Source organism: Punica granatum, chromosome 5 (genome assembly GCF_007655135.1).
Source record: "Punica granatum isolate Tunisia-2019 chromosome 5, ASM765513v2, whole genome shotgun sequence".
Taxonomy (NCBI): domain Eukaryota; kingdom Viridiplantae; phylum Streptophyta; class Magnoliopsida; order Myrtales; family Lythraceae; genus Punica; species Punica granatum.
In genome coordinates, this window is record NC_045131.1 from 12,325,565 (window position 1) to 12,339,875 (window position 14,311).

The window sequence follows — 14,311 nt, forward strand, 5'->3', positions numbered from 1 at the left end:
TAAAAAAATTATCATTAAATAGTTTTTACATGAAAGAGAGAGAAAAGTGAGGAATGGGTTTGAATAAAAAGTGCAAAATTACAGGAAAAAAAGCAACAAATTAAAAATTGTAGTAAGTTATTGAAATTTAAAGAAAATTGTAATAAAGTAGACATTTGAGGGGAAGATCCACGAAGTCACATGGCTCTCTGATGTTAAGATAGACCGATATTAATGTATACTAAGAAACATAAAATGTATATTACAATTATTAAGTGGTTAAAATCTATCGAAATAGTTTTTATTTATTAATTATGCTTTATATTATGTAACATCTTTAAAAGAGTAAGACAGAGAGCTAGAAGAAAAAAAAATACAGAACTCAAGTTCAAAAGGGGGGAAAGAAGATTATAAAAGAAAATATGTATCTATATATTTTTTTAACATTGTCAAGTAGTAATGCTATTACAATCTTACAATTCTTCTAACCCCAAATATACTTGTTTATATTAACTATAATATTTGATTATATTAAGTATAATATTTATATATCTTTGCCGTTACTTCTTCAATTACAATACTATACTATAATATTCTTGCTAAACACCTATATTGTCATAAAAATTACCAAATGTAATCTATGAAGAAAATTTAGTTCATCGCTATTTTTTTATGATTTTGTTCAACACTATTAGTTAAAATATATATGGATACATGAGTTTATAATAAATTGAATGGAACAAACTCATTTTATTATATCTTGTATACTAATGTTCTAAAATTGATTAGTTGAGATTTTATAAATTTATTAGCTACGAGTTTTGATGTTTAAATATAAATATAGAAATTAATAATAATAATAATAATAATAATAATAATAATTTTTCCTTAAGTAAAAAAGAAAAGATAGATGAAAGAATTGAGGGAACGGATAGAACCAGAAATATCATAATGGAGAAATCTAACACTCCAATAGTACCTATTTTATTGCTATTCCTTCAAAAATTTATAGAGACTAAAGTTGCATGTGGTATCATTCTGGGAAAAAAAAGAGGGTGAGAGTATTAATATGATACTCTACTCCACTTTTGTAACATGTGATATGTTTTACTTAATCAATATATAGTTAAGACATGTTAATTTTTAATTTTTTTGAGGACGTATAATGAAATAAAAACAATTAAAATATGTGGATAATTTTTTAAAAAAGAACAAAAGTAAAGTTAAAATGAAAAAGAAATGAAGGACACGTGTCCATGTCATATGCATTATGAAAACCAACCGTTTTAGTTTATTTACTAGAAAGGAGCCACGCGCGATACTACGGGTTCCCAACATAATTTTCAGTTAATAATATTTTCATAAGATCGAATGAGGATTTAGTAAAATTGAAAATTAAAATAGTAACGAATTAATATAGTGTGTCTTATTTCAAAATAGATAAAACATAAGTCCATTAACACTTTGGTCGTCAAATTTGAAGCGAGTCAACATATAAGTTCCTAAAGAAATTTTGCCACTAATTTAGTTCTTCAATTTTCAAAAATCCTAACAAAAAGGCCCCTTTTATGGCAACATTTTGGTCCTGAAAATGACGTTTTTATTATGATTTTTGAAAATCCAATGACTAAATTGGTGGCACAATTTCTTCTTGGACCTATGCGTTGGCTTGCTACTAATTTAAGTGTTAGTGCATTCGATAAAACACTCGTATTTCAAAATTGTCTTAATTTGGTAAATATAGAAACTTGGAGAAAAAAGAAATTTATATAAGTATAAGAAATTTTAAAATAGTGACTAAACAGTTTCTACATGAGCAGAAGAGAATTGTATATATATATATATATATATATATATTTATTATATAAGCTAGAGGTGTAACTAAGTTTATAAGATTGAGAAAATTAGTTTCTTTTCTACGGATATATAGCATATAATATACTAAATCTATTTATAATACATATAAAATTTCCACTATATTTTTATATATAACATAATAAAATTCTAGATAATTCTTTTGCATTAACTACTCATTTTTAATATTTTGCTATTGTGAATTGTACTTACTATTGTCTCAAATAATTTGTTAGATATATGTAATATCAATAAATTATAATTCTTATACCCACTTATTTATTAAGGTAATATGTTTGGAGTTTTTATATAAGTCCCTGATGAATAAATTCCAAGAGTGAGAGAAGGTTTCCCGTTAGTAACCTAATTTTTTTCCCTTAAATTTGCATATATCCTAATATATATATATATATATATATATAGTATTTATGATACTAAATTTTTATAATTTTATAACAAATGTGGAGAAAAAGTTCTATAAATAATTGATTTCACCATAATAACCATATCATTTATCTCAACAGCTAACCGCATTACCTACTATTTTTTTGGTCAAACTTAGAATATAACAAATGGGTTGAAAATGTGAAAATTAATAAAAATGAATTTAAAAAAAAAGAGAGAAGGAGTCACAAGAACACTGATCAAACAATAACGAATGGATAGTTTGTCTCGACAGTCGACCAGATTACCTGCTACTTTTTTTTTAAATTCAAAAGTGCCCAAAAAAATGGAAAATTGTTTTAGAAAAAGGTGAAAATTTAATAAATTGAAATTAGATAATTTAATTGAACTTGAATAAAAAAATTTAAAAGAGAAATTTTCTTATGATGACATGTGGCAACCCAAACAAGAGTTTTACTTGTATTAGAAGATGGATTCTTGGATACTTATTTGTATTTTTTATTTAATTTTCACCATTTTTATACCATCTTGGAAAATCATAATATGAGTAAAAATTCAGAAATTGATGAAAACATACTCAGGATTATTATTTTGTGAATATTTATTTAAACAGTTCTAATTTTTTAAATTTCTTCAAAAAATTAAAAAAAATTGTCAAACCAATGGTTAAACCGGTTGAACTAGTTCCCCTATGGCCCGCCGTGGCTTCCGGTTCATCATCCGGGTTGGTTTTAAAAACATTAATGGTCGTGATTTGCAGTGGAAAATTGCATTCAAACCCAAAAAATAAAAATGTTTCGGTATATGCAAAGGGGAGAAAAGGAAAAAGAGAGAAAATTTCTGTCATTGGCTGGTTCCGTCCTCATTTCTAGTTAGTTCCCGTTTTCCCCTCGTTTATTTATAACTTCTCCATCCGAAGAAGAAGATACACTATTTTACATAAATACCCTTCTACCTCTTCCCCTTCGTCTTCCCATTTCTTCCATTCCCATGCAGTTGTCAACGCCAACTTCCTTTCCCATGCCGTCTCAATGGCCAACGACGAAGACAAAGACGACCATCCCAACGTAAGGTGTTTTTCTTTTTTAACACCAAAAAGAAAAACCTTAAATTACGTATAATTACTTTTTCTCTTCTGTCAATTAATATCAAAAACCAATGTCTTACTTTTATTTTATGTTTATTTATAGGTAGTGGTCGAGGAATTCAAAGTCTCCATGCATTGCAATGCATGCGAGAGATCCGTCGCAAAGATCATTGCTAAAATCGAAGGTTCCCTCCCCCTCTCTCTCTCTCTCTCTCTGATCTCATCACGAATTACGGATGACGTGATGATACGAGAAATTCATAAGTTGTCGATGATTCACGTTGTTGTTCCATTGTTGCATAACTGGTTTTTGAAAAGTTATCTCTTTTTGTTGTGTGACGTTCCTTTTCCGGAAGGGGTGGAAACATTCAAGACAGACATGAACAGACACATCGTAGAAGTCACCGGGACGATGGACCCTCAAAAGGTGTTGAAGAAACTGAAGAAGAGGACGGGGAAGAGGGTGGAGATGCTCGGAAAGAAGGACGACAGTGATACCTCGAAGGATGAGCACGATAAGAGCGGTGGGAATTTAGAACAAATTTTCATGATCGCCCATCAAGAGGATGCCAATTCGAAGTCGAAGTTCGACTATTGTTGCGTCGAGAATGAGACACTGATGATGTTCAGTGATGAGAACCCTAATGCCTGTTGTCTGACGTAAATGCAGGTCTTGTGGTTCTCAATTGAACTTCTAGGGCCTTTTTTTCCCCCTGTTAACAAAATTAGGATCGACGTAATTTATCAATAAATCATGAATCATTGAATTTTGGTTAGTTTTTATAGAGTGCTATATCTGCTAGCCTTTATTATTACATTTTTCATATTACAGATATTCGGAACTTATCAACACACATTTTTCTTAACGATATCTAATTCTAGTAAAAACGAAGTTATTTATTATACTATATTCTGATGATCATATTTCCATTTTATAAATCCCAGTTGTTTTTCCATGGTTATTCTCGTAACATTCCCGCATATCTATTTTGATCATGAGTTCAACCACGTTTGAATTTAACGAACCATTAGGGTTAGTTCGTGCCCTACTAAATTGATAAGTAAAATAGTGGAAAGCAGTGACAGCAACATTGCCGCCCCCCGCTACGCAATGTTTGGGCTTTGGTATTCAATTGTGAACATAAGCACTGGCTTTGTCAGTATAGCACCACCAGGGGTCTAGTTTAGTTCGTAGAAACCGAAGATGACCCCACCCCGGTGCCCTACTAGATTGAAATACCGGTACATATGTACGGGACAGTGATTAAGTTTGCATGCTCCAGGAATGAGTAATATCTAAGTTTCCTTTCCGTATTAATCCGAGTCTGATCCACCCACTAAAACTAAAACCTCCATACTGTGAATTTTTTTCATTTGTAAGACTTTAACACGAGACTTTACTTAAAGAGAAAGAGATGCTCTACCTGAACCAACCCATATTTTGGTTATGAATCTATTTCTCGTTAATTATTGCATGTCTCTAGTAGTATATATTTTCAGGATCCAAATTTTGCTATCAACAATCGTTGATTTCGGGCTACATAGGGGGGACTATTGTGGGGATTTTGGGCTGTTGATTTTTGGGCCACATAACAGAACTACTATGGGGAGTTTGGGCCAGTCAATCTGGGCCTGCTCACTCTCCCTCGAGGCCATTCCGGAGCAAGAAACATTATGAAAATGGTACAATTCCTACTTACTTCGATGTGTTAGACTTCATTGTTTTCCCCCTTTGAAGCATGAGGTGCCTTAGTCTATTTATTAAAATTATTTTCGTTCGGGCATCAGTTTAATTCCGAAAAAGAGAGTGAGATGCTTTTTGATAAGTTTTGATTCTTACTTTGTAAGTAAAATTTATTTACTGATAGCACAGTTTGTCAACTGCATCACATCTCTCGTGATTACACTTCTCTTTATTAAACTTTATTCTCTTTATTTCATACATCTATTGTCTATTGATATTATGCTCCTGGTGAATCAAAGTTTGGCCTTAGAACTTTCTCAAAATTTGTGAAAATAACTTAAGTTAAGGAAATAATATAATCAGATAATTTGACGAAATAAATCACCCCGAGTTGTCTAATACTTCACATAAAGCAACCTCACAAATTACTTGTAACCCCAAATGTAAACAGCTCACCAAAAAAGTACAATTAATGCATATCACCATAGTATCAGTTTGTCATGGACCATTATTTAAAGCCATTTGTACCCTATACAAAAACCAAGTTCCAAACATGAATCAAGAATCTCTTACATTGCATTTGGTATGCATGAATGTAATGGAATGGAATAGAATGAACCTTTTATCTTTCCTTTCCATCTCCGTATTTAGTGTCACTTTAATATGTTGAGAAGAGCATTCCACTTTCATAACATTCTTTCACCAAATTGATGGAATGATGATTCCTTCACAAATAGTTATAGGGAATGGCCATTCCGCCATTCAACTAGTCTTTATATATGTAACATATACATTTTTATGTTTTATTTCTCATAACTAACAATATATACAGAATAACATATTGGTGAAAGTTTTAAATTATACTCAATCATATTATCAAGTTCAATAAATAAAACGAAAAAAAAATCTTTATTTTGCTTCCAATCTCATTATTTTCATTCTATACAATTCATTTTTTTTCAATTTCATTCCGACGTACCAAACATGATATAACTTCATGCACATTGCCTAGAACCTCGAGATTCTTCTCATAATTCAAGAGACTGATTTGGATTATATTTCAGGATCACCCTTGGGCCTTCTCTTCGTGGTTTCAAGGCAACAAAATTCAGAGATTTAATCGAAATTCATTTGTCTATCTAGTGGAGCTTCCATTACTGGTCATACGTAATCTTCTCAATCATGGTGTTTCCATTGTCAAAGCTGTGTCAACACGCCAATTGCAAACCGAATTTCCTATCCTTTATTTTACATTTTCCATTTCTTTTGCTCCAAGCCTCCTATTATTTTCAAACTCATTCTTCCACAATTGACACAGTCTAATTGGCAAAACCAAAAGGTGTAACACTTGCACATGTACCCGCTAGATAATCAGAGGTTTTAGATGCAATTGTCGTGGTGGGACTATCCGTACTCCTTTATTAGTTATTAGAATTTTTATTTAATTGTACTAATTTCATAAACCTTCCCATAATAAAATTAAAAAAATATTGTAAAACCTTGCACAATATATAGGAGGACCCAATCAAAATGTCGCACTGAGATTGTCCAATTTGATTGGACCTTGAAGTGCACATCCTTTTCCAATGTTGGAATAATTTTTAGTAATGCAACGTATCTCTCCCTTATATATCACGGCATTTCTTATTTTCAGGGTCAATGCCTCACTAATAATAACAATAATTGACTAAAAAATACATATGAATAAATGGGGGAAAAAAAAAGGGTCAAAAGCTTCTTTCACCGCCCCACCATTCTCTAATTTGCACCAATCCAAAGACTTTCTCGTTCCACCAAAAAATGAAAAAATAAAAAGACGTGGTCTCGCCACATTCATGTTTCCGTATGGTGTCAGATCAAGACCGAACCAATTAAATTCCCTGTGTTAGCCACTAATTACCCATAAACGATGGCAATAATCTTGGCGGAAAGAAGAAATTGCCAATAACGTCACTGGCTTTTTCGGGTCGATGTCGAAGATATTGTGGAAAACACGGAGTACCTCCTGAGTTTTACGCAACAGACGTGATCATTTCCTTGATGGATGAGAGATATAGGGCTAACTGCGTCAGTTTGCTTACCGGCCGAAATTGTTAATGATATCACTCGCTTTCCGGGTCAATATTGATGTTGTGCAAACACGAATACCTTCTACGATTCACGTAATTCAAGGGATTTTGAGGATAGGTATATAGTAAGACTGCTGTCTGAGCTGATTGCTAACTTCGTAAGTTGGTGCGGGGCCTCGAAGACCCCAACAATGAACTCATAAAATTTGGTGCATCCTCACTTATTTGAATTATAATGCTTCCTTCCAGAACTCGTCACACTTTTCATTGATTTCATGGGCTTGTGTTCTAAGTCTTGAGAATCGATATATTGCTGCTTTCATCCGATGGGGATGTTGCTTGTTAAAGTGGGCAGCCAAGATCAAAAGAAGATGTAGCGCAGTGACGCAAGCCTTCGCATGTTGACCTAGAGGTCACATGTTCGATATTAATGGAACTACCTGTGTCCCTTTATTAATTATTTATAATTTATCTTTCATTGTATTGGACTTTGGAAAAGTGGACAGCCAAGTTGATGATTTCCAACACGAATGAAGACAGTTATTAAACCGAACAATGCTAACTGAAGCTACTTCTCTGTATATTGGCCACACTTTTGAAGCACATCGCTAGTTTACACCGTTGTATTTGTACAAGAGGACTGAGGATAAGGATGGAGAAAGTGAAGCAAACAGGCTGGATGAACATTTGGAACCGTCTCTCTATGACATGATTGCGAGGGCCTCTCTCACTTTTCCTAGTATGTTGAATACTGTTGCTGCAATGTGAGCCGGAGTTAGGCCGGCTTCGGCCAACTGGTCTGCCGGTGAGCCGTGGTCTATGTACCGGTCGGGAAGAACAAGTGGCCTCCACTGCAAAAACATGAAGGAAGCTTAAGCAAGTCTTAAGACGAAACAAATTGCAGAGGGAAGCTCAAAATCATAGAGAATATTGATACCTTGACTTGGCCATCGAGAAGACCATTGAGTGCCATGAACTGGGCGACATGCGACCCAAACCCTCCTATCGAACCTTCTTCGACCGTGATTAACACTTCGTGAGATTTAACAAGGCTCCTTATGAGGGCATGGTCCAAAGGTTTGCAGAAGCGAGCATCTGCGACCGTGATCTTCAAACCATGCGGCTCTAACAATGAGGCTGCGGCCAAACAGCTCTGAACCGCACTTCCATAGCCAAGAAGAGCCACTCTTTCCCCTTCCATCAGTATTCTTCCCTTCCCGATCTGCTCGAGGAAAATTCTATTTTAAGCATCAGCTGCTCAAGATGCCCAAAAGAAGAAAAGAAATTGCTGATGCAGGTTGTCAATTTTACCTCAAGGGGAGTGCCTTTGTTTCCCGGTGGCAGTTCAACGCCTACTCCATTTCCTCTTGGGTACCGGAAACAGCTTGGGCGATCATCAATGGCAGCAGCTGTGGCCACCATGTGGAAGAGCTCTGCCTCATCTGAAGGAGCCATCACCACCATATTCGGAAGGCACGCCATGAAAGTGACGTCAAAGGCTCCACAGTGTGTTGGCCCATCTGCCCCCACCAGTCCTGCTCGGTCCATTGCAAATCTCACCGGCAACTTTTGCAAGTCCACATCGTGAACTACCTGGAAATGATGAAAGCAAAATATCTAATAAAACCCGAAGATTTCAAAAATTTGATCGACCTTGAAGTTAGAAGAATTTCCAGGCTTGCCTGATCATAGGCTCTCTGCATGAAGGACGAGTAGATAGCGCAAAAGGGCCTAAGGCCCTCACAGGCAAGACCAGCAGCGAAAGTCACAGCATGCTGTTCCGCGATCCCAACGTCAAAGCATCTTTCAGGGAACCGCCGGAGGAAGAGATTCATTCCAGTTCCGCCTCCCATTGCGGCATGTATTCCGACGATATCTTTGTCTGCCTCTGCCTCGGCAATCAGAGCCTCAGCAAAGTACGTCGTGTAGGATTGGGTGGTCACACTGGACTTGAATTGCTTTCCCGTTGCAGGATCAAATTTTGCTACACCTGCGAAAACAACGCCGAGAATTTTTGAGTTGGAAGTACCATTGAGTAGACGTATACTTCAATTTCCAGGTTCTACTCTAAGTACTCTTTTAACACTGCAGGACCATCTTAATTGGTCTCGTCAAGATACAGCTTTCTCACAATTCATGAATTAGCGAGGTGTTCCCGTGCCTGAAAATAGTGCTTCATGAGGAACCTCTCATGTTTGCAAACAATTACTATAAAAACATAATACAAAGAGGACTGCACTTGTCTATTACCATGGTACTTATCAGCAGCCTTCTCGGCATAAGGGTAGCCCCGACCTTTCTCAGTGACAACATGGATGAGAACGGGACCTGTTGTTTTGGTGCTCTTGACCTCTTTCAGGATTGCCACTAGGTCATCTATGTTGTGGCCATCAACAGGACCGATATAATATAGTCCAAGCTCTTCAAAGAGGGTCGACCCAGAGCCACTGATCATGCCACGAGCGTATTCATCAACTTTAGCAGCCAACTTGTGCATTGATCCACCAATTTGTTTGGTAACTCCCTGAAACATCCCATTCCCAATAAAGTGAGTAACTGTTTCCACCCTTCAGTGAAATTTCTTTCAAGCTGAAAACAAGTTCTTGGGATGGGTGGATCCTGAACTTTAGAATTATGCCCGGTTAAATCTGGAAAAGCCTTCTGGTTTTTCAATCTTCTCCTAAAAAGGCAAAGAGAAAAGGGACAAAGGAAACTACATTGGACAGCACTTTGAAAGATGTTCTGGATCATAATTTTTCTTGCAAACTGCAACCCAAAGATGTTTTCCTTAATAGCAAATGGACAACTTTTCCTAATTCTCCAAAAGCAAACAGGGCCGTGTTCCATAAATCTTTTCTTACCTTGGCAACTTCTCTGAGTTCCCTGAGAGGCCGGTTTGACTGTAATCTACTAAGAGCGCTGCTTAGGGCTCCAACAGGAGGAATTGGCCCATCGAGAGTGGCGGTGGGAAGAGAAACCTGTTTGTTGTCGTTGAGAATCACAATCATGTCAGAGTCCAAGTAACCTGCATTGTTCATCGCCTCGTAAGCTTGCCCTGCAGTCATGGCACCATCACCTATGACTGCAATCACATTGTTATTCTTTCCCTTTAGGTCCCTTCCCACTGCCATTCCTGCTCAACACAATAATATTCACGATCATGGGGATGGTAGAAAACCGCACGCTCAACAAAATAACTTTCTTTGCACTTCAGGGAGAAGAGAAACCAATGTTTGTGTTATTGGCTCATTTAAAAAAATACAATCTTTTACCATTTTGTAGCAGTCAAGTAGAGCGAAACCAGGAAATTATTACTAACCCAAACCAGCTGATATGGTCGTAGAACTATGACCAGTCCCAAAGCAGTCATACTCGCTCTCAGACCGCTTTGTGAACCCTGCCAGCCCGTTTGTCTGCCTCATGGTATGCATCTTCTCTCTTCTGCCAGTGAGGATTTTATGGGGATAAGACTGATAAAACGAACAGAGGAAGAGAGAGAGGAAATCAGGAACGGTTAAAAAGTCGCATTCCTAAGAACATGATAAAGAATTTCTGATATCCAAATACATGAAACCCAATTATACTAAAACATACCAAAGGGATTATAATCATTAAAAGCCCTCATGTTTCTATTTTAGATTTATATAGCATAAAGTTCACATAAAAGAAATTATATGCATTCAAAGAGAGAGAATGAACATGGTACCTGATGACCAACATCCCAGAGAATTCGGTCCTGAGGAGCATTGAAGACATAGTGAAGAGCCACAGTCAGCTCGACCACGCCGAGGCTCGAGCCCAAGTGGCCGCCCGTCTTTGAGACATTAAAGATAACATCTGAGCGAACCTCGTCGGCAAGTTGTTTCAGTTCCTGTAGAGACAGAGACGGAGAGTTGATCAATACTGGGGGGGCCAAATCGCCGGCCTTGTTGGGTCCAGACATTGAACCATTTTGGGTATGAATCATTATAGAAAGCTGGTTCATGACGGACCATATCCCATTTCTTCCATACCGAACAAGGTTTTCCCGTTTAGTGACGAACATCATAGAGCAAATAAGTGGGTTCACTTTGCACCTTTATGGAGAGGTTCTTCATGTGGATTGGGTAGTTAATGGTGTCCAAGAGAGGAGTTGGAGGTCTCTTAGCATAGTATTCTCCCCTCTCCGAGAGCGAGGCATAAACCCCACACGGCCTTTTCCTCATCTGCAGTTCCACCCAAAGAACACAACAACAACAGCATCAAAATCCCAATTTGACCCACCAAACCGAGTCAAAACCAAACTCTGAGATCCAACAACAACATCGCTCAATCTCAGTGAAAACGAGAGATTCGAGCAGCGATTCATTGCAAAGGCGGGAACTTTGATGTCACCTGACTGAGCTTCTGCTGGGTCTGGCCCATCACATCTGTACCCCACAGAAAGACCGAAGAAATGGAGCCACTGCCCCTTTGGCACTCTGCAGCAGTCGAACGGTTCAGCTGACCCGGGAACGAGAATGCACAGAGAGCCATAATTACCAAGAACCCCCGTCACTCCAAGAAACAGAGGAGACCCAGAAGCTGCTTATAGCTACAGAAGCTTCCTCCTTCCTCCACAGATTAAATGGATTAATGACAGTGATCACCACCAAGAAATGGGAACCCAACAATGGAAGATCCTAATAATGATAAATCAATTAATAAATACTGTCAGAGGAGTGCGAGAGAGAGGGAAGTGCGAGTGGGGCTGCTTTATGGGCAAAAATGGTGTGGCTGAAAGTGAGTGCGAGGACTTTAAGAGGAGAGAAGGTTTTTGAGGAGACAAACGTTGGCGCTTTAAGGCAATGCGTCCGTATTTATAGTCTTCATTAAGTAGATACAGTGTCTGAGGATTTTGGAACGAGGCTCCTTTTTTTCCCCATTGGGCCACGCTGGCGGAAATCGGTAACGGATAGATGGATGGATAGATATTGTTTTGATGTATACGTATGGATCGAAATAAAAACATGGGATATATACATTCGACGTATTTTTCAAGAATTAAGCAGGAAAGTGATAATCTAATCACTTTTCAACATAAATTTAGAAACAAATATATCATTTAATATTCAATTTTCTAAAATTATAAGAATAATACCTTCCACGACAATAAGAAGAAAAAGTGATGAGTCAACTGTCATGTATGGAAAAACAATCCCTTGTGGATACAGTTAGGGTGTGCACGGGTACCGAGTATACTCGGAACTGGTTGGAATCTACCCTAACGGGTAGGGTCTGGATAGCTCGTATTGAAAATAGAGTATGTTTCGGGTATTAAAATTAGGAACCTGTGAAAATCGATTTCGGTTCCGATTCCTGCCTACAGGGTATCCGGAACCGGTTATTTATTAAAAAAAAGAGAGGAAAGAGTAAAGTTACGATCTCCTCTAATGAATCAGAATATAGGCACTTTGTTGTGTGAGATCGTATTATAGATGTTTAATTTTGTCAATGGATTGATGAGACATATTATTATTTCATTGTTGTGGATTAATCTAAATTTTGTTGATAATCTATTTGGCATGATTACTGATTATGTATGTGATATTTTCGATTTTATTTAGCAAGAGGAAAAAATTTACAGGTTCCAACAGGGTATCCGAAACCTGTGGTATAATACAGGTTCCGGGTAGATTCTGGTTCCATGATTCAACAGGGTAGGGTCCGGTTTCAAAATCTTGGAACCTGTCCCTTACAGGGTAGGATCCGGGTATTATGAAAAATACAAAGTATTCGGAACCGATCACCCCTAGATACACTTACCATCCACGATCGCACCATATCCTTCGAATCGATACGTGCCGAAAGTAAGGAGGAGTGGTAGATGCATAATTTTCGACAAAATTGGGGACATTTATCGTAGCACAGACATTCACGGTTTCGGAGTTTTGAGAAATTTCGAAGGAAAATTCTTTTCCACTCGCAGTTTGATGCGATAAATAGCACTTCTTTGCCAGTAAGGAGAGGCGAAACGGCTTCTCGTTCGAGGAAACTTACCGCACATTTAAACCAAAATTGTTTGTCGCGTATGAAGAGTGAGGGCAGCCTGGACGGATGCCATCGCCATCCAAATGTTTAATACAAGCCCCGTTGTCATTATCTGTTGATATCATATGAATTTGATAGCATGACTAGTTAATGATTCCATTTGCAATATAATAAATCTGTTATTCCCCTTCAGGCGGGCAAAGCGTGTGCATAACGTTTTGGTCGATGGGCAAAGAACCTTCAAACCAAACATTATGGTCCGTTTATTTTCAGGATTAAAATCACAAAAATTTTAATTTTCACTTTAACTCAACCCATTACACAATAAAAATATACATTTCCCAAGTCAAAAATTTTACACAACATTTGTCATTTTTCACAATCAAAATCGAATTTACTTAAACTCTGAAACCAAACGCACCGTAAAGGGTGCACTGCAAATCAAGAAATAGAACAGGAAAGCTATGATGTCGAAACAAAACCGCCTAACGTTTACCCGATGCTTCGGAGATGCCCTTAACGGAAATAGGAACATTTAAACAGCATCGAATTTTTCATGGAGCATGGTATCTTATAAATGGGAAAAGAATCAATGGACTGAAGGGCTGATGTGAACATGGAAGGATTGAGTCCACAGCTCATTGACTTAAATGGTACTCATAGTAGACGAAGCACAGGGTGTCGTATGGTATCTGTTTATTTCCGATTCCGCTACAAGCAATCTCGATCGTCTAGCGAAAACTAGCTACATGTGGATCCAGAAGAGTTTACTCGCACTCACTTCATCTTTGCTTCGGTGAAGAGAACATGGCGATTGACGCGGGGATCGAACTTCCGGAACTCAAGCTTCTCTTGAATCTTGCGGGGATTCTTCTTCTTGGCGTAGAAGAAACCGGTCCCGGCAGCTGAGACGAGCCTAATGAACACCGACGCAGCTTTCTTCTTCTTGCTGCCCATTTTCAAATCTGCAGCTTCGTAAAAGGAGAGCCACATCAGCCGGGCGCCGAAGCAGATGAACAGAAAAACCGGAAAGAAAGAGATTGTGAATCGGCAACACGAGCGAGATCTTATTCCAGTTAGTTCCAGCAATGGACTAACTGATGCGAGCAATGGAATACAAACTACAAAAGTTCACCCGCTGCCACGACATCTCACAGAAATCCTACTAAAGCACGTAAAAGCTGAAGCTATCTCCATCACATTCAACTATCTAACATAAAACAC

The 14,311-nt window shown here is 37.5% G+C and overlaps 3 protein-coding genes across 3 annotated transcripts; 1 reads left to right on the top strand and 2 right to left on the bottom strand.

Annotated features, from left to right (window-relative positions):
- The first annotated feature begins 3,442 nt into the window (after positions 1-3,442).
- LOC116209603 (heavy metal-associated isoprenylated plant protein 19-like) lies at positions 3,443-4,055 on the top strand. Its single transcript, XM_031543293.1, has 2 exons — positions 3,443-3,510; positions 3,682-4,055. Exons 1-2 carry the CDS (start codon positions 3,456-3,458, stop codon positions 3,987-3,989), a joined length of 363 nt encoding a protein of 120 aa, XP_031399153.1. The 5' UTR covers positions 3,443-3,455; the 3' UTR covers positions 3,990-4,055.
- A 3,512-nt stretch (positions 4,056-7,567) lies between these two features.
- On the bottom strand, positions 7,568-11,593 carry LOC116209064 (probable 1-deoxy-D-xylulose-5-phosphate synthase, chloroplastic). Its single transcript, XM_031542627.1, has 10 exons — positions 11,453-11,593; positions 11,155-11,283; positions 10,785-10,949; positions 10,398-10,548; positions 9,940-10,211; positions 9,329-9,602; positions 8,761-9,068; positions 8,390-8,671; positions 8,016-8,300; positions 7,568-7,929 (listed from the first exon to the last, which is right to left on the bottom strand). The coding sequence occupies exons 1-10, from the start codon at positions 11,591-11,593 to the stop codon at positions 7,780-7,782; spliced, it is 2,157 nt and encodes a 718-aa protein (XP_031398487.1). The 3' UTR covers positions 7,568-7,779.
- A 1,964-nt stretch (positions 11,594-13,557) lies between these two features.
- LOC116206634 (50S ribosomal protein L33) lies at positions 13,558-14,052 on the bottom strand. Its single transcript, XM_031539422.1, has one exon. The coding sequence runs from the start codon at positions 14,042-14,044 to the stop codon at positions 13,865-13,867; it is 180 nt and encodes a 59-aa protein (XP_031395282.1). The 5' UTR covers positions 14,045-14,052; the 3' UTR covers positions 13,558-13,864.
- Between the last annotated feature and the right edge of the window lie 259 nt (positions 14,053-14,311).

Coding starts and splice junctions, on each gene's coding strand:
- LOC116209603 (XM_031543293.1), top strand. CDS start 3,456: ATGCATTGCAATGCATGCGAGAGATCCGTCGCAAAGATCATTGCTAAA. Junction 3,511..3,681: donor GATCATTGCTAAAATCGAAG/GTTCCCTCCCCC, acceptor CTTTTCCGGAAG/GGGTGGAAACATTCAAGACA.
- LOC116209064 (XM_031542627.1), bottom strand. CDS start 11,593: ATGGCTCTCTGTGCATTCTCGTTCCCGGGTCAGCTGAACCGTTCGACT. Junction 10,549..10,784: donor TCTGGGATGTTGGTCATCAG/GTACCATGTTCA, acceptor TCGTTTTATCAG/TCTTATCCCCATAAAATCCT. Junction 10,212..10,397: donor GACCATATCAGCTGGTTTGG/GTTAGTAATAAT, acceptor TGTGTTGAGCAG/GAATGGCAGTGGGAAGGGAC.
- LOC116206634 (XM_031539422.1), bottom strand. CDS start 14,044: ATGGGCAGCAAGAAGAAGAAAGCTGCGTCGGTGTTCATTAGGCTCGTC.